The sequence below is a fragment of the Watersipora subatra genome, chromosome 4 (assembly GCF_963576615.1).
Source record: "Watersipora subatra chromosome 4, tzWatSuba1.1, whole genome shotgun sequence".
Lineage (NCBI taxonomy): Eukaryota > Metazoa > Bryozoa > Gymnolaemata > Cheilostomatida > Watersiporidae > Watersipora > Watersipora subatra.
Window position 1 is genome coordinate 11,513,929 of NC_088711.1, and position 24,456 is coordinate 11,538,384.

The window sequence follows — 24,456 nt, forward strand, 5'->3', positions numbered from 1 at the left end:
TGTTTTTATATTTATAAAAAATTCTCTCTTTTCACATGAATGCCTTAAAAACTTTTATATAAGTTGGGCTGCTCTGTACGCTGAGAGACTATAAAGCTAGACTAGAGTAAAAGCAAGACTGTATACATGAATTATAAGAACAAAATGTGAGTGGACAAGATCAGCTGTAAAATTATGGTTATGGAAAAAGTGCACCGGTTGACTGACTCACACAAAGAGTACTTCTTGTTATATAAACAATTGTACGTTTATTGTGGGATATTGTGAGAATCAATACTCTGAGATCGGCTCCGGCTCTTTTTGACTCAAGTCGATTGTACCAGGAGGTAAACTGGCATTGACTATTGTGTAATAGCGAAGGTCATTCACCATCCTTTGCATACTTGAAGCAAATGTTGGTAAATCCTACAAAAGCACAAGTTTTGTAAGAGTCTGAACAACAATGACCTACTAGTAAAGGCTGGTTCACACTATATCGCCACATGTCAGCGTTTGCCTTTCGGCATTCATCGTCAATTATATGAACCGTAAACCGATGCTTTATCAAAGGTTTATATATCAACCTATAGGAAATCAAGCAGCGCAGTTCTGATAATTTGGAGCTATAATAATAAAAGGACATGTTTGATACTTTTAGCAATATTGGAAATTTATGAAGAAAATAAATCAAACAGAATTTGTGCAGCAAAGAATGAAGAAGACTAATAACAGGCATGATAAGTTAGTAGGTCAAAATGAATAGTAGATGCAAAATGATAAAAACATTGTTTGAAGTTGAAACATCTTCAACTAGTCTCGTACACGTGTGTGACTAGTCTTTGAAAATTTAATTATGGCAGATCTTTATTAAAATCAAGTGTTTTCTGCTCCACACAATTACTTTAAAACGATTAGCTAACGATTCTGGCTTACCAATGTTGTTTTCACTAAAAGATAATATCAATATACAGTCAAACCTGGATAACTCGAACTTCACGTGACCGAGCGAAAGTGTTCAAGTTATCAGAGCGTTCAAGTTATCAGAGCACTGTCACAAGTTCATGTATTTATTTATTAGCAAATACATGCACATATACAAACTATAATAGAAATCAAAAGCATAAATGGCTTGTTTCAAATTAAATGCTTCTAATGTAAAGTTTAAAACTTTTTTATCAAAAAGTATAAGAGATTTTACTATCACTTGAGATTGTTTTGTTGTTTGAGGTGATGTTATTGCCAGGACGTTGTTTAGATTAAAATTGGCAAAACTTGATCGTTGTTGAAATGCTCAGAAGAAAAGACATCTTTTTCTTTTGAGCGTTTTAACCAAGATCAATTTTGCCGATTTTTCTTGAAGTTCATGCGAAAGTCACCTCACTTTTTCATGCTTCCGAAAGGCGATCGCTAAGCGGATGTTTAGTAAAAATCAAAATTCACCAAACCTTTAGAAAAGTCGTTGAAAAAAATATTTTGCCGACGGTGGTAATAACAACGCCTATGATTTACGAAAAGTTGAGGTTTACCTCTATGACTTGGAATAAAGTGATTTTCTAAAGCGATAACAACCGTCTCGGTAGCCGTTGGGCAAAAAAATGTTCGAGTTAATAGAGTTGAGGTCGAGTTATCTATAGCAATTTATCATTACGTGGGAACGGACCAAAGAAACCGTTCGGGTTAGCCATGTGCTCGAGCTATCCGTGGGCGAGTTATCCATGTTTGACTGTATGTGCACAACTGACAGATTATAACAAAGGAAGGCAGTTCAAATTCATGCAACTAATACGTAATGTTTCATGAGTTTCTCACATGTTTTTAAATGTGAGATTTTAAATGATTGATTAAATGCCGCAAAATATTGAGACCCAAGCCTACATTTTCTTTTCTATTCACAAGTCAACCGGTAAGACTAAGCACACATACATTACAAATAGATAAATAATGCTATACCTTATGTTGTGGAGAAAGGTTCTGTCTCAAGGTTTCTTTCTGGTGAAGGTCAATGGTACCGACTTCCTTAAGAAAAGCAGGTATGAACTTGTTATAAAACATGCCAAAGTCTACATAGGCCATGTTGTAGATCGCGTGAATTATGTCATCCTGCAGGAGATCATGTGACTTCACAACAAGCGCTTGCAGTAGCACATTAAGAAACTGTGACATCATCATCTCAAGAAATATAGTCTGCAAGATAATAAAGGAGGCAAGAATGTAAATAAAAGTAAAGCATATCATAAACAAACACATGTGCAGTCCGTGCAGGCTAAACTGTATAGAATCAGAGAGTAACCATTAATCTTGATGACTTGAAATGTTCTTCAAAGAGGTATAAATAAAACAACTATATGATCAAAGTTTTAGTCAATTCGATCCGACAAACTTTACTGAAGCTCCAGTAACAAATTGTGTGAATGGAAAGTACTTTTTATTGACTCATCTCCACATTACCTGAATTCTGGTTAATATACAACTGACATACAGCAGAAATATAATTGACATACAACTGACATACAATAAACATACAACTGACACATAACTGACATACAACTGAGATATAACTGACATACAACTGACAATCAACTGACATACAACTGACAGATAACTGACATACAATAGACATACAACTGACATATAACAGACATATAACTGACACATAACTGACATACAACTGACATATAACTGACACATAACTGACATACAACGGAGATATAACTGACATACAACTGACAATCAACTGACATACAACAGACATACAACTGACAGATAACTGACATACAATAGACTACAACTGACATATAACTGACATATAACTGACATACAACTGACACATAACTGACATATAACTGACACATAACTGACATACAACTGAGATATAACTAACATACAACTGACAATCAACTGACACAACAGACATACAACTGACAGATAACTGACATACAATAGACATGCAACTGACATATAACTGACAATCAACTGACATGCAACTGACACATAACTGACATATTACTGACATACAACTGACATACAACAGACATGCAACTGACATATAACTGACAATCAACTGACATATAACTGACATGCAACTGACACATAACTGACATATTACTGACATACAACTGACATACAACAGACATACAACTGACATAATTTATATTTTCTGAGAATTTACCTTAGAAGCAAGATTGATCAGATTTGGTATAACTAATGAGAATACGCATCCAGTTGTCTGATTAATTAAACCTCTCATCAATTTACTGTCCTACTCTACTATGAGAAACACAGGCAAGGTCTTGATCTCATACCCCACGGCAACAAAGGTAATGAGTTGCAGCTTGCCTTGTGATAAAGCTTCCATTTGTTGTTGAGTTTCTCCAAGGATTCTAAGTTGTGCTTAAATATTGAGATATCTGGTTGGAGGAAGCTCTGACCATAAGACTACAAGAGCACATACCTCCATGCAATATTCAATTTTAAAAACATTTCTAGGGCACCGTGCAGCTGTATCACTAAGGGTCCAAAGTATGTGCTCTTGGCTCTTTAATATTCGATATTAGCCTTAACTTCCATGGAACTGTAATATCCTAACATTAAAAGATCTGCCAAATAAACACAGTAAATATATATTCTTCAGTACTCTCAACATTGTCGTTATATACATACATATAAAATGTAGAGTCTAGTTAGACATTTGTTGTTGCAACAAAACTTGCACTATTTTTGGATAATGCTGTTTCCAACTATATACTATATATATGTATATATACATATATATGTATATATATACATATATATACATATATATGTATATATACATATATATGTATATATATACATACATATCTTACACATATATATATCATATACATATATGTATATATATATACATATATACAGTATATATAGTCACTTACATACACAGGTTTCTATGGTAACGTTACAATAAAAACATATTTTTATTGTTACTACTTTATTAATTTAGTTTTGCTATTTAGTTTGCTGCATAATTTAACAGAATCTATCTGAGTAATTAGCTGGAGTATTTATTAAGGAGTTATTTTATCATAAGTTTGTGTGTTGTGGTACAAAGTAAATAAACTAATAGTGTATTCTTGTGAGAATATTTGACCCAACATAGAATGATTTTAATATACAAAGCAGATACCGCAATAAATTAAATTTGAACTGGCTGGGCCATACAGTTTACTGACTTATTTTCTATTTTCTATATATCTATCTACATCTCTCTCTCTTTTCATGTTTTGTTGCTGTGTGTAATGCCGGATCTATTGTGGAGATATAGGTGTTTGGGCTGCAGAACAAATTGATAGCGTATTCTTATGTGAATATTTGCTATAACATTTGACAGTTGTAACGCAAAAATCATATCTTGGAACAAACTTCGCAAAATGAGATTTGAATGTATTCATCCGTGTTAAAAACCTGGTGTGAAAATCATATTTAAAGTAACACCACAGGTGAATGTGAACACCACAAGTAAACGTATGGTGTTTTCACTTCTTTTATTCAAAGGTAGTCAATATACGAAGCGCACCAGATCATAGGAACTACACGAGAGTCGATAACTCGAGTTATCTAGAGAGCTCAAGTACTCACACTTAGTATGCTGACGAATTCCTGCTGGTGTGAGAGTGGCTCACTAGGGTTTACAGTGCCAAATGTTTTTATGACTGACGACTCATAGAAGTACTTCCAGTTGCTATCAAGAAGTTCATGGATAAGTTCATAGAGAGGCATCTTTATCTCTGGACTCGCTTTCTTCAAAATAATAAATATTATTTATAAACAATCTTTCAAGGAAAACTGTTACTATAAGCGGTCACGTGACCAATTAAATAAATTAAATACAATGTTGTCAATAGACACATTGACAGAACAGAGCCTCGAGTGACCAGGATCCTAATGAAAAATAACAAGGTACTAACCGGAGCTACGAGAGGATAGACATGGTCCATGCAAATAGATATTATCTTAGGAAGGAGGGCCTTGAACGTTCTGTGTTTCTCTTGAACAATGAGCTCAAGCATCTTCAAGAAACTCTCTATCACACGATAGCCTGTCTGATTCTCCTCACTCAGTATCTCGCTGATCCTCTCTCTGAAACAATGAACTGTGCAAAACCAGACAAACAAATGAGAAATAGCAGATAATAATTGTTAGCTACATTTTCACTTCGCTTGAGTTCCATAGAAGACATACTTGGTAAAGAGGTTCAGGAAGGACTCGACAGTTTGCTCCGTGACAGACACGCCCATCTGGACTCTTAGACACTTCAGCAAGACTAGGAAGAAGTCCACTATTTTCTCTAGTATGTCTATAAACAGAATATACTACATCCCAAGCTAGTTTTACAGGTGATATTTCAATCTTCTCTCTAGTCTCTACCGTGTGCAAATTTACAAGCACGACACTAGCAATCATATAGGTAAAACTACACAACATGCTGTTTGATTAGCCAAAAGGACTAAACAGAAAATAGATTTACCCGATTCGGAGATAAAGACAGCAAATAGACGGAGTGTTAACTCTATGTAAGGTTTAGTAGACGTGTACATAAGGTCCTTAGTCTTCTTGGGCTCCTCTTGTATGAAAAGAATGAGATCACGTAAAGAGGTCAAATTGCTTATTATCAGGGACTTGGCTAAAATACACACAAATGAGATACAAGTGAATAGGTAGAAATAGTTAACAATTATTTTACAAATTAAAAGAACCATGGCCATTTCATGCAAAACAACTGCTTTACATCAGATCATTCTCATCGTAATCTGAGTGACTTTCTTAGGATGATATCACAACGTTGTAATGTGTGACAAGGTAGTCCATCATCTTGTATATGAAAATAATGTTTAAACGTGAACCGCAGTAGAATTGCACTACTTGGATAGTAAACTGTACTTGACACAAGAACAAACAATGTGGGTATCCAATATGCAGAAAGACTGTTAAAGATATACTTACACAATATTTTAGAGAATTTTATCATAAGTATCGGTATTTTTTATCATTTGTGATTGTTTTTGATGTTTGAGATGATCTGACTGCCAATGACTCTAATCGTACTTTCGCTTGACCTGAACCTTACAACCGCTATCAAGTTTTGTTGAATCTTAATCTTGAAACACCCTGGCAGGCAGACCACCTCAAACATCAAAAACAATCGCAAATGATAGAAACATGCATATGCTTTTGATAAAACCTAAAAAAACTTTGTTTAAGTTGATCTTTAGTGGCTACGCAAACTTCAACAGGATAAAAAACATTCCTTCAGGTGTCATGACCCAAGGATTACACAAAACAATCACACAAACCATAAGCCTCATCGTGAGTGAAATGACAGATTAATTAGGAAATCCTCTAATAAATTGATTCTTGATAGCGTGCCACTTACAACGCTCAGTGGTGTAAGTGGGTGACTTACCTTGTGAAGGTGTTGAAGAAAGACTTGTCAAATCAGGAACATCTCTTAGAAAGAGGAACTGCGAATGCAGGGAATTAATAAAAGTCACATGATTAGCTGACCTCAGGTCCCACTTCTGTTCGATATCAGGCAGGGCTGGCCACCGGAGTATAAGGTAACTTGAGAGAGCATTGCACAGCATTGTTGAAACCTACCATAATGATAGTTACACATGCAATGCAAGAAAATAAATAATCTCTCTTAGCATAAAAGGAGGTTGGCTGATTGACTGACAAATACCGCTAGAGCTCTTACGGTTTTTACTTGTTTAGCCAGGTAAAGGTAGTTCAGAAATAAATTTTAAGTCGGGGGGGGGGGGGTGTCAGGGACGCTGTTGGATAGAGTATGTGAGATCTGACAGTTCCATAACCTGCTGACACAGGCACCAACATCACCATTATGGTCGCTATCACAATGCAAATACATATATTATCTCAAATAGCCAATAAAAATCTGTAAATGAAATAATACAACATTCAACATTTCGTCCAGTTTAATCTTTTGAGATGCTATTCAAACTACAGATAGTGCAACAAAACCTCTACATACAAAATTAATTGATTCAGAGTTCTGCTTCTTAGGTTAAAACCACTGTATGTTGGATCCAAGATTCTTATGAGAATACACTGTAATTCATTCAATTCATTCTCCTATCCACAAACTTATGAAAACTTTCATAGCTACTGCAAGTCATTACACTTAACATTAAAACAACTGCATGATATGAAATTATACAGAAACTAAAAAGACTCAAAAACCAAACTGATAAAGTCATAATCAATAACCAGAGGTTTGTATTATTACAAGTTTTACTGATTTGTGAACAGACGCGTAGGCTTGGCGATTCGTAGCTATAAAGGTAGAGGTAGAGATAAAGGTACGCAGGTAACCTTATGCTAGCGTAGACGAGGGAAAGTTCAAACTTGCTGGATATATATTTTATTATTTGTGTATTTTATGTCCTTTTTAATAAGCAGCCAATTCACTTCCAGTTACAAATGTATTTTGCTTCAAAACCGTATGTATAGTCTGTTCGAAATTCCTTTGATATCAAAATACAATATTGGCTGAAATTTTACATTGCATGTTGGACAATCCATACACTTAGGCAACCAAAGCAGATATTTGACTACAAACTATTAGATGAGCCCAAACAGATCTTCAAAGAATGTAAGAGTGAGTGGTGCTCCCACAATAAATTACGCAGCTGTTTAAGCCAGGGGTTCCCAACCTTTTTCATTCAGTTCCCCCTTATGTCTTTTCATAAATTTGACTCCCCACGCACTTTTAACTCACATGACTAAAAACAACCGATACAAATTATAATCCTATTTTATTACACATATCTAAACATATAACAAAATATTATTAATTTTTATACCGCATGCATACAACACACAACAATACATGACCTTCGGCATGGAAGTGAATTGGTTTATGACTAGATTAACTTACTATCCAATCAAAATCTGGATGAATGTGTTCACATATATCTGGGTTCTGACTCGTAGCTCATTATTATTAACTAGTGTTATTGATAAAACAAAAATGTTAAATGATGAAATCAACACTGACACGGCAGGATCATAAATGAAAAATTTTAACAAAATTCCCCCCTAGGGAGCGAATTCCTCCCTGGTTGGAAACCCCTGGTGTAAGCGATGGTCGAAGGAGACACCTTATGAACATATACTCACAGCCGTTACTTACCTTGATGGGAAGCGAGGAGCTATAACCTTGGCTAATCTTCCTATAAAGTTCTTGTACACAGGGCACATCATAGAGGTAAACGGGTCGCACTGTCGTTAGTATTGAAGCTATAAGCTGTACAGTCCACTCTAGTATTTTACCTGGAGCCTACAAAGTAGTTATATCAAGAATACACTGGTAAGAAATTCAAGGCATAAGGTAAAAAACTTATTGCTTTGAGGTCGTCAAAAGATGACAGCGGCAACCACATATTACTTTTGGTAAAATGATGAGCTGATTTCAAGATGTTAATCCAAGTTCTAACTCTCAAATCGATAGAGTTTCAAATATTCATGCTTTGTTTATATGAAATTGATTTACTTGAAGTTATGAAAATATTTTATCAAACAGAAATGAGTGTGAATGCAACTAATTGAGTTCCCCAACCGTCTCTAGACAGCAGATATTTTGTCAAAGACTAGGTGATTTGAGAGTACACTAATGGCACCTACATAGTAGATAACTGTTCACAAAAACAGGTGATTTGAATTATCTAACATCACCTATATAACAAATATTTGTGTGCATACAAAACTAAGTGATTTGAAATCCCCAACCACATCTACAGCGTATATAACAGATATATGTGTCTAATAAAAGACTAGGATAAAGCGTACAAGGTGATCGACGGTAGGAAGAATGGCTGTTACAATAGTTGTGATTAGCTCAGCACACTTTTCTCTCGCTGGTGTCTTGTGATATGATTCTAGATAATACTGTGCAATCCAGTGGGTGTACGACTTGAGGGCTGCCAATGCATGAGCGTAACTACAAACGAACAAGACCAACATGAGAACACGACTAGGTTAAAATCATAAACAGTGACAGACTAATAAAGGTCACATGTTTTACAGACAAAAGCTTCATCAGATGGCAAAATGCTTTACAAAAGTTAGGACATTGAACAATGGTGTAATACAGTGGAACTGAAGTAATGTCAAAACTTGACTATCACCTTCAGTTCTCTTGTGCGAGGAGCTATAGCAGAGATGTTACACTTACACATCAATAAAGTCAGGTGTTAGTTTCTTGACAGCTTCGATAACTTGAGAACTTTTGTACAACTTTGTCTTTTCATTATACACAACGATGTCGGTCAGCCTGTAAATATCATCATGTACATTACTAGTGCCCTCCACAATACCAGTACAACCAATTGACTTGAATGATGAGCATGCCACTTCACACTGGCCAAAACTGTGTCCAATATTGAATCAGGGTGTAGAATTAGAGCCATGTGTAGCATTAGGGCCATGTGTAGAATATAAAGCGATGTGTAGAATATAGAGCGATGTTTAGAATATAGAGCGATGTTTAGAATATAGAGCAATGTGTAGAATATAGAGCGATGTGTAGAATATAGAGCGATGTGTAGAATATAGAGCGATGTGTAGAACATAGAGCGATATGTAGAATATAGAGCGATGTGTGGAATATAGTGCGATATGTAGAATATAGAGCGATATGTAGAATATAGAGCGATATGTTGATAGAGCGATGTGTAGAATATAGAGCGATGTGTAGAATATAGAGCGATGTGTAAAATATAGAGCGATGTGTAGAATATAGAGCGATGTGTAGAATATAGAGCGACGTGTAGAATATAGAGCGACGTGTAGAATATAGAGCGACGTGTAGAATATAGAGCGATGTGTAGAATATAGAGCGATGTGTAGAATATAGAGCGATGTGTAGAATATAGAGCGATGTGTAGAATATAGAGCGATGTGTAGAATATAGAGCGATGTGTAAAATTTAGTGCGATATGTAGAATATAGTGCAATATGTAGAATATAGTGCGATGTGTAGAACATAGAGCGATATGTAGAATATAGAGCGATGTGTGGAATATAGTGCGATATGTAGAATATAGAGCGATATGTAGAATATAGAGCGATATGTTGATAGAGCGATGTGTAGAATATAGAGCGATGTGTAAAATATAGAGCGATGCGTAGAATATAGAGCAATATGTAGAATATAGAGCGATGTATAGAATATAGAGAAATGTGTAGAATATAAAGCGATGTATAGAATATAGAGCGATGTGTAGAATATAGTGCGATGTGTAGAATATAGAGTGATGTGCAGAATATAGAGCGATGTGTAGAATATAAAGTGCCAGAATACATTAAGCTTGTATATCGAGGTATGACTGTAGCTCTATTTTACTGAAATTTCTTTCAAACTACTCCGGGTTGTTTTCACTAGCAAGCTCAATGCAGAGTCTATTTAAAACAACTCTGAATGCACGCTATATCTATACTAAAGTTAGCAGTAATGCATGTACATAATATTGCAACTATCAACTTCACTTGTGAGTCCGTGCGTCCTTGGCACCATCTTATGAATGTACATACCTTTTAGTTAATCTTTCAGCTTCAGCAAATTTTGCCTCAAAGCTAGCACCACAATAGTAAGTCACCATTCTAGCTGAAGTCTGTAGCGCTGTACACAGATCTCTTAGACAACAGTGCACCTTTGTAATCACCTATATATATAGTATCCGTGGAGATAGATGCACACCAAAAAAAGAGCATTTCGGAATATATTTATACATTTATGTATATACGTGATGCGATATGCTGGATATATATCTATATATTTACAAATCTCAGTGTTGGTCTTTTTGACTTCTTGGGCACCCTGTGTCCAGTTATAGCAATTAAAATCTAGCAATGAAAAATCCGTATCGCAGAAGATTTGATCTCGCAACCTCTATTCACAAGGCGACAAACTTAACCAATAAGCTACACAAGATACAATGGATTCATTGGGCAGATAGTCATTTCCTCGCTTAAAATACGCATAGCGACTCTGTGTTACGTGCAACATCACTAAAGCTTGCTCTCACGGCTATTAGCACTAAGTTTAGCAATACGTATGCTGGCTTACTCAAATTGGCCTATGGCAACTCCATTACCTGCCACGGTGTATAAGCTGTTTTTTATTACCCGTGCAACGCCAGACATTCGGCTAGTATATACAGTGAAACTCGGATAACTTAAACTTCAAGGGACCGAGCAAAAGTGTTTGAGTTATTAGAGTGTTCAAGTTATCAGGACAGTCATAAGTGCACGTATTTATCAGTAGATACATGTACATATACATGTACAAACTATATATAAATCAAAAGCATAGATTGCTTGTTGCAAGTTAAAGAGTCTCTCGTGCGAAGTTTTAAATATTTTTAATCAGAAAGTATAGATATTTTTCTATCACTTGAGATTTGTTTGTTGTTTTAGGTGATGTGACTGCCAGGACGTTCTCAGATTAAAATTGGCAAAACTTGATCGCGGTTAAAACGCTCAGAAAAAATACATACATATTTTTCTACCGAGCGTTTTAACCAAGATCAATTTTGCAGTAAGTCAGTTATTACAAAACTGCTTTACTATTAAAAACCCATTATCAATTTTGCCAATTTTACTTTAAATTTATCCGAATTTTACCTCGCTTTTTTTGCTTTTGGAGGGTTATCGCTAAGCGGATGTTTGGTAAAATTTGATTTTTGCAAACCTTTAGAAACGTCGTTAATGAAAATATTTTGCCGATGTTGGTAATAACGAGGCCTAAGAACTACTAAAAGTCGATGTTTATCTCTATGGCTTGGAATAAAGTGATATTCTAAAGCGATAGTAACAACCGTCTCGGTAGCCATTTGGCACAAAACTGTTCGAGTTAACGGAGTTTCGGTCGAGTTATCTAAAGCCATTTATCATTGCGTGGGAACGGACCAAACAAATATGTTGAGTTAACCGTGTTTTCGAGTTATCCGAGGGTGAGTTATCCGAGTTTCACTGTATATATTTCAGCTGAATGCCCAGCGTTGCACAGGTAATAAAATATTTTAACCGATGTAATGACTATTAGCACAATTAATCTATTGTACCGCAAGTAGCCCGTATGACTTAATGGGTAAACTCACCAATTCCAAAACTGTAAGTTTGGATTTCAAATCCTCTGCGAGACAGATTTTTTGTTTCTAAAACTTTATGGCTATAACTGGACAGACAAACCACAAACACCAGATATAATATACATATAGGGACAACAAGGAGACAGAGACTTACCTCGGGAGAATGCTGGCTAGAATCAGATAAAAAAGCATCCATCTTTAGATAAACAGATACGTTTTGTTCAAATAATTCGTCGATCTGTTGAGAGACCTCATCAAGCATGAGCTCTGCTATAGGTGCTATTGTATCATTGCAGTGAGAAATGAAAAGTTGCATTTCTGTCATACCCTGCCAACAAATGAACAGATATCAGGGTTATTCCACTTCAGCAATATTTCAACACACAATTTTCAAAGTACCACCTAATCAAGCTATCCACCGGCAACTCAAATACCGGGTTTCCATCAAGAACTACTTTTTAATTCACTAATAGCAAGTCTTGGAGTTTGTTAATCATCATAAGAGAATATTATGGCTCTAATAAGTGGTTATTAACTTTAATTAAAAATTACTTTTCTTAATTCAGCTAGAAGTAAAAAAGAAAACCTTAACGAATACAAATTGTCATTTATTGGCGGAGACTACAGGAATTATACTTAAACTCACATGAAACAAACCAGCTTTCAGAATTTTAAACTAAATTAGAGTAGCGTGAGAGTCGACTATAATCCTGTTCATACTATTATTCCTATTATTTATTCAATTTGACAAAGAGAGAAACTATACAGAAGATCCACAACTCAAGGTCAGCGCTGAACATGAAACCTCTGTGTTCTACGTAATTAACATTAGCACAGGGAGCTTAAAGTAAGCGAGGTGTTGGGACGCATGACTACCACAACCTTGTATAGCTTTGGATCGATGACACGCCTTCCCTATGCTACATTCATCTTCCCTGCACTCCAAAATCAATTTACATGTCACCAAGCTCTCTGCATTACATTGCTTGATATGCATGTATGTGTATTTCAATTTATTTGTTTTATTTATTCAAATTTATTTTAATTTTATCATGAGAGGGTATTATTCCTATGGAGGAATTAAAAATTACTATGGAGCTCGTAATTTATGTAATGCATTTTTGTTAAACTTCATTTCACGCTGTAAATTTTTGTACAGCAGAAATGGCAGAGCTACTTCAAGTGTGCTATCGGACATGTCTGCGAAGTTGACAATAAAATTGGAACAATTTTTGTGATTTTTCTCTAGAAAATGAGTTTTCTGACTAATGTTTTGTTATTGCACAAACACACGTGTAACTTATGAAGCAAAGAATATTTATAGCATGACATCTAATAGGAGGAAAAACAATAACATAAGAACTTGCAGCCGCTTCATCCTCCAAGTTAGGTGTAAGCACAATATAGTGCCATGTTAGTCTCCAAAGATATTTTATTAATCTTGTATATCTTTAAAGTGACATTACACCGTTCAGAGCTTAAATAAAATGTTAGTATTTGCTTTTTAGCCATATTTAACTTAAAAACTATACTGAGCTGGGCTAGTGTAAGTAACATTACACATCTCTACATACAATTATTAAAGTATATGATAAATTTAAAGTATTACAATCTTTCCCCTTCAGCTACCACTCACATCATCGTCTAAAGAATCGTCATCAAGGCTCTCGAGTTGCTCCATATTGTGATTGTACTGCATTTTCCTGAGCAATTCTTTAACCAATGCGAGAATTCCATCTTGGTACCTGTGAGATCAAATGTATTGCATACTGCTCCAAATATCACTCGCTCTTACACAAATGTATTGTATACAGCCCCAAATACCACTTGCTCTTACACAAATGTATTGCATACTGCCCCAAATACCACTTGCTCTTACACAAATGTATTGCATACAGCACCAAATACCACTTGCTCTTACACAAATGTATTGCATACAGTACCAAATATCACTTGCTCTTACACAAATGTATTGCATACAGCACCAAATACCACTTGCTCTTACACAAATGTATTGCATACAGCCCCAAATACCACTTGCTCTTACACAAATGTATTGTATACAGCACCAAATACCACTTGCTCTTACACAAATGTATTGCATACAGCACCAAATATCACTTGCTCTTACACAAATGTATTGCATACAGCACCAAATATCACTCGCTCTTACACAAATGTATTGCATACTGCTCCAAATATCACTCGCTCTTACACAAATGTATTGCATACAGCACCAAATACCACTTGCTCTTACACAAATGTATTGCATACAGCACCAAATACCACTTGCTCTTACACAAATGTATTGCATACAGCACCAAATATCACTTGCTCTTACACAAATGTATTGCATACAGCACCAAATATCACTCGCTCTTACACAAATGTATTGCATACTGCTCCAAATATCACTCGCTCTTACACAAATGTATTGTATACAGCCCCAAATACCACTTGCTCTTACACAAATGTATTGCATACTGCCCCAAATACCACTTGCTCTTACACAAATGTATTGCATACAGCACCAAATACCACTTGCTCTTACACAAATGTATTGCATACAGTACCAAATATCACTTGCTCTTACACAAATGTATTGCATACAGCACCAAATACCACTTGCTCTTACACAAATGTATTGCATACAGCCCCAAATACCACTTGCTCTTACACAAATGTATTGTATACAGCACCAAATACCACTTGCTCTTACACAAATGTATTGCATACAGCACCAAATATCACTTGCTCTTACACAAATGTATTGCATACAGCACCAAATATCACTCGCTCTTACACAAATGTATTGCATACTGCTCCAAATATCACTCGCTCTTACACAAATGTATTGCATACAGCACCAAATACCACTTGCTCTTACACAAATGTATTGCATACAGCACCAAATACCACTTGCTCTTACACAAATGTATTGCATACAGCACCAAATATCACTTGCTCTTACACAAATGTATTGCATACAGCACCAAATATCACTCGCTCTTACACAAATGTATTGCATACTGCTCCAAATATCACTCGCTCTTACACAAATGTATTGTATACAGCCCCAAATACCACTTGCTCTTACACAAATGTATTGCATACTGCCCCAAATACCACTTGCTCTTACACAAATGTATTGCATACAGCACCAAATACCACTTGCTCTTACACAAATGTATTGCATACAGCACCAAATATCACTTGCTCTTACACAAATGTATTGCATACAGCACCAAATATCACTCGCTCTTACACAAATGTATTGCATACTGCTCCAAATATCACTCGCTCTTACACAAATGTATTGCATACAGCCCCAAATACCACTTGCTCTTACACAAATGTATTGCATACAGCACCAAATATCACTCGCTCTTACACAAATGTATTGCATACTGCTCCAAATATCACTTGCTCTTACACAAATGTATTGCATACAGCCCCAAATACCACTTGCTCTTACACAAATGTATTGCATACAGCACCAAATATCACTCGCTCTTACACAAATGTATTGCATACTGCCCCAAATACCACTTGCTCTTACACAAATGTATTGCATACAGCACCAAATACCACTTGCTCTTACACAAATGTATTGCATACAGCACCAAATATCACTTGCTCTTACACAAATGTATTGCATACAGCACCAAATATCACTCGCTCTTACACAAATGTATTGCATACAGCCCCAAATACCACTTGCTCTTACACAAATGTATTGCATACAGCACCAAATATCACTCGCTCTTACACAAATGTATTGCATACTGCTCCAAATATCACTCGCTCTTACACAAATGTATTGTATACAGCCCCAAATACCACTTGCTCTTACACAAATGTATTGCATACTGCCCCAAATACCACTTGCTCTTACACAAATGTATTGCATACAGCACCAAATACCACTTGCTCTTACACAAATGTATTGCATACAGCACCAAATACCACTTGCTCTTACACAAATGTATTGTATACAGCCCCAAATACCACTTGCTCTTACACAAATGTATTGCATACTGCCCCAAATACCACTTGCTCTTACACAAATGTATTGCATACAGCACCAAATACCACTTGCTCTTACACAAATGTATTGCATACAGCACCAAATACCACTTGCTCTTACACAAATGTATTGCATACAGCACCAAATAACATTGGCTCTTACACAAATGTATTGCATACTGCACCAAATACCACTTGCTCTTACACAAATCATGCTTCACTATCTAAACTCCAAATTCTGTTGACCATTGACGCTACCTTAAAGCCAGCTGAAGAACTGTCAACTATCACAAACACTAATATAATCCATAGTACTGTATGTTATATAACCAATAGAAGACATGATTGACCAAAGATACGCAGTGTGAAGCCTTCTATTGTGAAGCCTCCTATAATTGTCCTTACAATTTATGTGGCGGAACTTCAATTACTAAAGATTTCTTCAAGCATCTTAAAAAATAAGCGTTTACCAGTAAATGTATTATTTAAAATGAAAGAGCATTTTGTTACTAATGTTCAAGCAGCAAAGATAATACAAACAGCGTATCACCTCTCTAATGATGTATCTTTGCATGTACGTTCCAGAGATTTGGATCTTATGTAGTCAATGAAAATCTGCCAGATGTTCAGACATGAATAAAACTCTTCAGTTGAGGTCTGCAAATACAACAAGAACAATCTAGTCTAAATTACTATTTAGCGATACAGACTATAAGACCAAGCGCTATGACATACGACAATAACAATGACCTACCTGTTTAAAGGTGTATTCGAACAAGAGAGAAAGAAACTCTAAGACTGGGAAGTTAGGGTTAGACTCGAATCTCCGAAGATGGTTATTGACAAATAATCTAACAAACTCGGTGAACTTATCGAGAAATCTACAAGAGAGAAGATGGAACAGTTGAAGATAAAAAGAAAACAATCTTAATATTTTAAAACTTTAACTAAATTTCGAATTTCAAGCAGTCAAATAAAGTAAACTAAAATAGGTAGGCTACTAACTTGAAAATTTACAGTAGAATAATTCAGGCACATCTCGACACAAAGGTATGTCTAATTCAAAAGCCAAATAGTTGCAAGGCACTCTGGTCTAGACCATATCAATCACTATATCAAAGTAATTAAATAAGTTGTTTCTTTTAACAGCAGTTCTAAAAAGATAGTTGCGATCAGATTCATTGCGATAGAGCAACGAGCTATTTGACAACAATTTCAACACAACATGAGTAGACAACTCTCATTCAGTATAACTCACGAATCATCAAGCAGACTGAGCTTGTTGTCAGCACTTTTAGTGAGCTTTTTGAGCAAATAGAAGGTTTGCTGGAATAAGGTGAGCAAGAAGGATTCAAAGTCAGCTGGTACACAGTTCTTATTGAGTAGCTCATTGATGCAGCACATGGCAAGCATACCAAGTGACTGCCCTTGGCAATCTATAAACATGATAGCTGGTTGCAAGTGATTTGTAGGTGTTATTAAACAAAAGCCTAGCTCTCAGTATACCTATAATTCAAGTTCAAAACTCAGCCTGATGTTACAAAAACTCAAGCATATACAAAATGGAGCTCCAATTACTATACCTACTTAAAGAGTACAATGGTACAGCAAAAACCTAACTCACTGTATTTGGAATCTAAACTGGAATATTTGAAACACAAGATTAGAAATATACACTGAAGTTTTGTAATAATACAACTGAAATAAATCTAATAAAGATGTTGATGAGCTAAACGTTTCAGAGTCTGCCACTAGCCCATCAAGTGACAGAATTGATTTCCTTGTTTTTATTTAATTTTAAACATTATTTCGTCGCATAGATTTATGCATGAGGGAAATACTTTATGTTGCAAATATAACATGTAGCAACGTTTTTACAACACATTTTTGCAAGGAAAAAATCTATGATTATTGAAAATAGATTTTAAATTTACTCCAACAGTTAACTCAATAGTTTTTGCAAGAGCTAATAACTCCAACATTTGTGACTTGAAGGCTGCGCAACTCATCTATTGGTAGTGAACAGTATTGTTTAGAACTGCTAATAGAGATCTATTGCCATGATATAAGTAAAAGAGTCGTGAAACAATGAGAAATCAGTTAAAAATCATAAACAAAGTTTCAGATAACTGATTTACATAATGGATCAGCTAGTAAAATTCTATTTATATCATTGCTAATTTAATCTACCTGTGGAGACAACGCGTCTTGTTTCACAACCAAAAGCAGCAAAACTGAAGACAGTGTTGAGGAGATGAGAGGTGATCATGGTGGAAAGAGGGATCCAGCTAAAAAGGTGTCCTAGACAAGTAAGCGTCTGGAAACAGAGAGAGTGCGAGGATTTGTCAAAGGGCATAAGAGAGCTGCTGGAGGGCTTGTAGGCTGGTGATTGGAAAATGTTGGTTGTTTGAAAGGAAGCACCTAAAATAACAATGGATATTTTCATTATTATCATCTGCATTATTCTCAAATGATATTTCAGTGCCCTGAATGTTCTATTACAGTCAAACCCGAGCATGCCTCGGCAAACATTTCAAATAACAGGTTCCAAAATTTATAACATGCGTTCGGAAATTAACTTTTCGCCTTTATCCAAGTATGAGACTCAATGAGCAAGGGAATGCGATTGTTCTCTTGAAACACCATACTGTAGCCTGTCTTGACAAGCTGTTGTTTTTGCGTAGTTGTCCCCCGTCGAGCGGCGAGCAACAACAGCTTGTCACAAAACATACTGCACCTGGTGCATCAGCTGCAGTTATAGGGAGTTGTTCTCTTCCGTCTACGCGGCTTGGCCGCGATGTTATGTCGGTCGCTCCATTGGTAATCATAATGGATTTCACGCAAAAATTTATGTAGAAAAAAACAAGAATACAATGTTTAACCAAAGACCAGTTTCTGTGATAAACTTTAGTAGAACTTAAGAATAAAATAAACTTAAAATAAAATCCATAAGAACAAATAAAACTGACTGATACAAAAATAGAAATAAAACTGACTGAGCGCACAAATAACGACATGTTTAGTCGCTGTTGTTGCCTAAGTTCTCAAATTCTAATAAAGTTTACTGCAGAGAGGGGTCGCCAGTTAAACGTTCTTATCTTGATTTTTCTACATAAATTTTTGCATGAAATCCGTTATGATTACCAATGGAGCGACCGGAATAACATCGCAGCCAAGCCGCGTAGACAGAAGAGAACAACTCCTTATAAGTGCAGCTGATGCATCAGGTGCAGTACGTCTTGTGACAAGCTGTTGTTGCTCGCCGCTCGACGGGGAGACAACTACGCAAAAACAACAGCTTGTCAAGACAGGCTAACCATACTGATACTGAGTTGCTACTAACCTGTGTGTTCTGGAGTAGAGATAGATTGACCAGTAGGAGAGGGGGGAGGTGTTGAGGCCAAGAGTAGCCTGTGCTTCTGTAATACTCCATCCAAAACATCTACAGGATAGAAGTTGTGGGCTAATCTATAGTCTCAATAACAATTATATAAAAATATCAGAACTTCATGGATTAAATTCTCATGGTCACATGATGGTGATTCCTGAAATCTTTCTCATTGCAATATAGGTATCTGTTTTGACATGACAGTTTAATGAGGTGTGACTGCTGGTATCTCGAGTTACCAAAATTGCTGAAAAGCTAACAAGTGAAATGCAAAATTGTTGAGCTGTGCCAGTTTATAGGCAAATTTGGAGTCGTCATAGTTTAAATTTAGACGTACAGGTAAACCGAGCAAATAATCTTGTTATATAACAGCTGACTTGAGAGTTACATACATATAACTCCCAAGTTATAACCTTGTTAGTAGCTAAAGCATTTACTAGCACTACTTACAGCAGTGATCTAAGGATTAGCGAAAAACTCTATACTAAATTAGAGCCAACTTAAAGGAAACATTTTTCGACAGTGTCTGCAACAGAAAGCTGTGTGACTTAAAACAAGCTAACAACATAAAACTAGGAAGCATAAAATGAAATAGTCATTGTGACACAATACAATTCCACAATTCATGTAACCAGCCTGCTATACCAACTTTTATATTGACGGAAAACAGATGATCAGCAACATTAACTTATATTTGATGAAAGCGTGCAAGCTTATTAGCAACGATTAGCCAAAGTGCAACTCAACAACTTAAAAATACTGAAGCTTTGACAAGCCCAACGAACGTGATGAGCTTATCTGGTCATGCAGGGCTGCTGCTCACAAAGTAGCTCATCTTACGAGATAACTTCATGTCACTCACTGCATAAACTGCTGAGAATTTTAGGCATGCTGTCAAGCAGCAACTGTTGTAGTTCAAGCTTTCTAGTGATAGATAAATCTTCCCTTGGGTTGGCCATTTCTTCTGAGGTCATCTGAAGGAAGGTAACTCCAAGGCTAGGAGACTCTTGCATCAGCTAACAAGTAAAACACAAACCTAATGACGAATTGTCATAGGCTAGTATTTTAATTTTCAGTAATATTACTAATGAACAGTCTGAAGCTATCATATTTCTTCACTCGTATAGTTTCATATTTTTTCAATCATCAAACTATTACTTTAAAATGTCAACTCAAAGCATAAAGATACTCCATGCTGTAATTACACATGTTGTAGAGATCAATGCACACATTATTAGTGATTTGTAATGGCATACCCTCTAGTGCTCTATGGATATGAGCACTTTATGCAACTGTCAAAAATGTCTAAAATAAAACTCCATTCACCGATAAATGGTTTCCTTGTGTAACTGCATGTTTTCTGTAGATATTTTAAGCCTGTATATTCAACAATTAATCAAAAGATATTTACATCAAAACTTCGGTAGCGATTTCCATATATGATTTAACCTCAGTGTAACATATCGTTGGCAAATGCCTCCTGCTAAAAAAATCCAAAGAAATATATAGAATAGGGTGAACAAACAGCAAGCAAATTGTAACCATAACTGTTGAATTGAGTGAGTAAACAGCGAGTTAAATGCAACCTCTGACAGTGTGTGTAGAAACAGACAGGCATGTGAAACTTTACCTGTAGAACGTTGGAAAGAAAGTCATGGTAGAAATGAGGCCAGTCATTTCTAGCAATGTCAACGTTGAGCTTGGCCATCTTGTTAACAAGGAAAACAGGTAGCCGTGTGTGAGTTTTGATCAAGTAGTTTACAATAGACTCTCTTATCACCTTTTTGCTGTCAGTTGGCATGCCGTGCCACTGCTTGTTTATCAGAGTCTGTAACAGGCCATAAGCCAACAAACATCCCAAATGGACACTTTTAACTCGTAAACTCAATAAAAAAACACACTAACCATGAGATGCAAATCATAAATCTTAATTTTTTCTTCTAAATCGCATAATAAACGAATTTGTAGCAACAGATATTAAACAATTTGACAGGACTAGTAATTTTGAAAGTAATAAGTTAAACTCAAACATGGCCTTGGTATAAAAAATCAACAATACGGTATATTTAGAATATTACCTACATACTGTAACTTATTCATACTTGATATGTGTAACATGATCTTTTGTAGCAATCTTTTGTGATAACTTATGGTGTACAATCCTACAATTATAATCCTAATTTCTGTGATACACGATTATGCAGACAAACTTTATTAGAAAGTTACACGAACTAACCATACATTAAATTAAAAAAACAATACAGTTGTATTATTTTAGTATGTAGCTAGGAAAAGTGGTGATGCCTCTTGAATGAGTTTTAAAACTCGAACTCATATAAACAAAGAATAAAATCTAACCATAGATTGTTGCCAGTTAAACTATTAAAATTGTAAATTCAAGTATGTTGCAATTTTTATTTATAAGATTAGAAACCTGACTGCCATAACATCCATAGCTGGAATCTTTGGTGTTTAAACATTGCTTTTTAGTTGAATTGGCAGACCTGTCGTTTAAGCATCATCTAAACTGGTCTATATGGAGTACAGGTACTGTAGCCATGTGTACTTGACTATTACTGAGGTAGAAATCTGGGAGTACTTTCAACGAGAATGGGACTGAAGATCACAAATATTATTAACACCCGACATACTGCCTTACTGCTCTTTACTGAGCCAATCTATATTAATAACTCTCACTTCGTTGTCATTCTGTGTGTTTGTCTGTGAGTCTGCGTATAAACGACATGTTTTCACATTTTTTAGCCGATTTCATATAAACTTCATAGGCGTATGTTCCATGCCTCACACCAGGTCACCAAAAATATTTATTTTCAAAATTCCATATGGTTCCTGAGAACCAGCTTCTTAAACACCCACCGAGAATAAAAGAAATGCCAGGCATCGCTGGAGTTTCTGAGCTAATTAACAATAATTGTAGAGCAAAATAGCCATGGATCTAAGTAATTACTTGGTGTAACAGCTGTATCTGGTTGCTTAAAACAGTAGTGCAGAGTGTTATGTTCCGACTGGCAGCTGTACTCGCAAAAGAGTCAGATATTACTCACAAATCTATACATTGCTACCATGTTTAATATAAACAAAGATATCTAGCTGTTGGCGGTCATCATGAGTTTCTCGTTGGCTTTCTATTAAGTATAATATCAACTTTTAACATGATGTAACGACAAGTAAAAAGGAAATGATAAGAGTGAGATGCACAAGAGCTAACCTCGAGAACACTGAGGGCATACATGAGGACGTATTCATTGCTAGTCTGTTCTATAAACATCAGACAGTACTGCCAGGAGTCCTTCTGCTGGCTGAAATTGTTCAACAATTCCTCTACAATGAATAAAATGCTGCATCTGTTGAATGTTTCTGTATTATTGTATATCGATCTTAAAGCAAAGAGAGAAGTATGCTTATCTAAGTCTAAATAACAATTGACAGAATAAGGAAAATACATAGGAAGAAATGTTATATTATATATACTTTATTATATTACACTATCATTATCATATTATATTTATTATTATACTTTACATTATTATATTATACGCTGGTAGAAAGAAAACAAGATCCAAACTATATCAATATTGGGTCTATGGTTTACCTGGTTTTTACAATGCAAATCTTGTATGACTTTTAAGCCCATTCAGTATGCACTATAAGCCTCAGGGTTGCGTTGACAAACCTAAGTTGTTAGTTATGTTATCACTATATGAGATACTAGCAAGTGTATAAGTTTAAAAGTAGATCAAAGCAAGCATGTATTTAATTTCTGAGTTCTAACGGATCAATTACCAGACGTGTTTTATCGCCAATATATTAGGGCTCATCTCATTCCTCATCTGTATTTGCATCTACTATCAATAAGCATCGTTATAGCGGTCAACATAGTTGACAGAATCACCAACTTTTACAAAAACCATTTTCAACTGTTGCTGAGTCGGGACAATGTTATGAAACAAGTGGTGAACTATTTACCACTGTTTTAAAAATGTTATTCAATATAACTTATAAACGTTTGATAAGAATTTGTACCTATGCTCTTTTTTCTTTCATTTGATGTAGCTGGAAGGAAGAATTCATTCATCAATCCTTCTAAAGCCCTCAGGTTGTCCTCTGATCCAACGGCAGCAGCCTGCAACAGACATAGGAAACATATAGAGCTATCTACAGGACCCTAATAGAAATTTGATTAAAGTTTATGCAGCATCAAGTGATTGATTGATGAATTCCACAAACCATTATTCCTGGTTGTTTGGAACTAGACTCATTTGAAGATCAGCATTCCTGGATGCACTCTACAAAATCAATGAGCATTGTGACAACAAACTGGAATCACTACAGCTAATGTGGGGGAATGGAGTATAGTGACAACAAACTGGAATCACTACAGCCAATGCAAGCGAATGGAGTATAGCGACAACAAACTGGAATCGCTACAGCTAATGTGGGGGAATGGCGTATAGTGACAACAAACTGAAATCACTACAGCTAATGCGACCAAATGGAGCATTGTGACAACAAACTGGAATCACAACAGCTAATGCGACCAAACGGAGCATTGTGGCAACAAACTGGAATTACTACAGCTAATGCGAACAAATGGAAATAACGTTAGTGTGCCCCGTAACGCTTACTCTTGAGCATGATTGGGATTGTGAGGTGATGGTGTTACAGGATGCAATATGCACAGAAAGTTTTTTTCATAAACTTTGAAACACTGCATGTAGGAAAATTGCAGCATAAGTTGAAAATGTTAAAAGTGCAAAACATCTACATAGATTTAAAAATATTGGTCAAGCTAATATAAAAAAACTTTTGTTATTAGTTTCTCATAATGTAATAGCTAACAAAGAATACATCTCCCAGTGTCGTTGCGCAACTCTCTTGAAACAAAGCACATATGAA

General features: G+C 35.7%; 1 protein-coding gene across 1 annotated transcript; it reads right to left on the reverse strand.

Moving 5' to 3' along the window:
• Positions 1–17: 17 nt before the first annotated feature.
• Positions 18–23,852, reverse strand: LOC137395279 (exportin-6-like). Its single transcript, XM_068082153.1, has 24 exons — positions 23,788–23,852; positions 23,584–23,683; positions 22,769–22,881; positions 21,170–21,367; positions 20,402–20,555; positions 19,495–19,593; positions 18,342–18,572; positions 17,410–17,587; positions 16,906–17,032; positions 16,702–16,808; positions 13,762–13,870; positions 12,280–12,453; positions 10,567–10,697; positions 9,209–9,307; positions 8,824–8,974; positions 8,168–8,314; positions 6,419–6,608; positions 5,483–5,638; positions 5,197–5,311; positions 4,923–5,094; positions 4,594–4,755; positions 3,316–3,414; positions 1,930–2,163; positions 18–405 (listed from the first exon to the last, which is right to left on the reverse strand). The coding sequence occupies exons 1-24, from the start codon at positions 23,788–23,790 to the stop codon at positions 271–273; spliced, it is 3,384 nt and encodes a 1,127-aa protein (XP_067938254.1). The 5' UTR covers positions 23,791–23,852; the 3' UTR covers positions 18–270.
• Between the last annotated feature and the right edge of the window lie 604 nt (positions 23,853–24,456).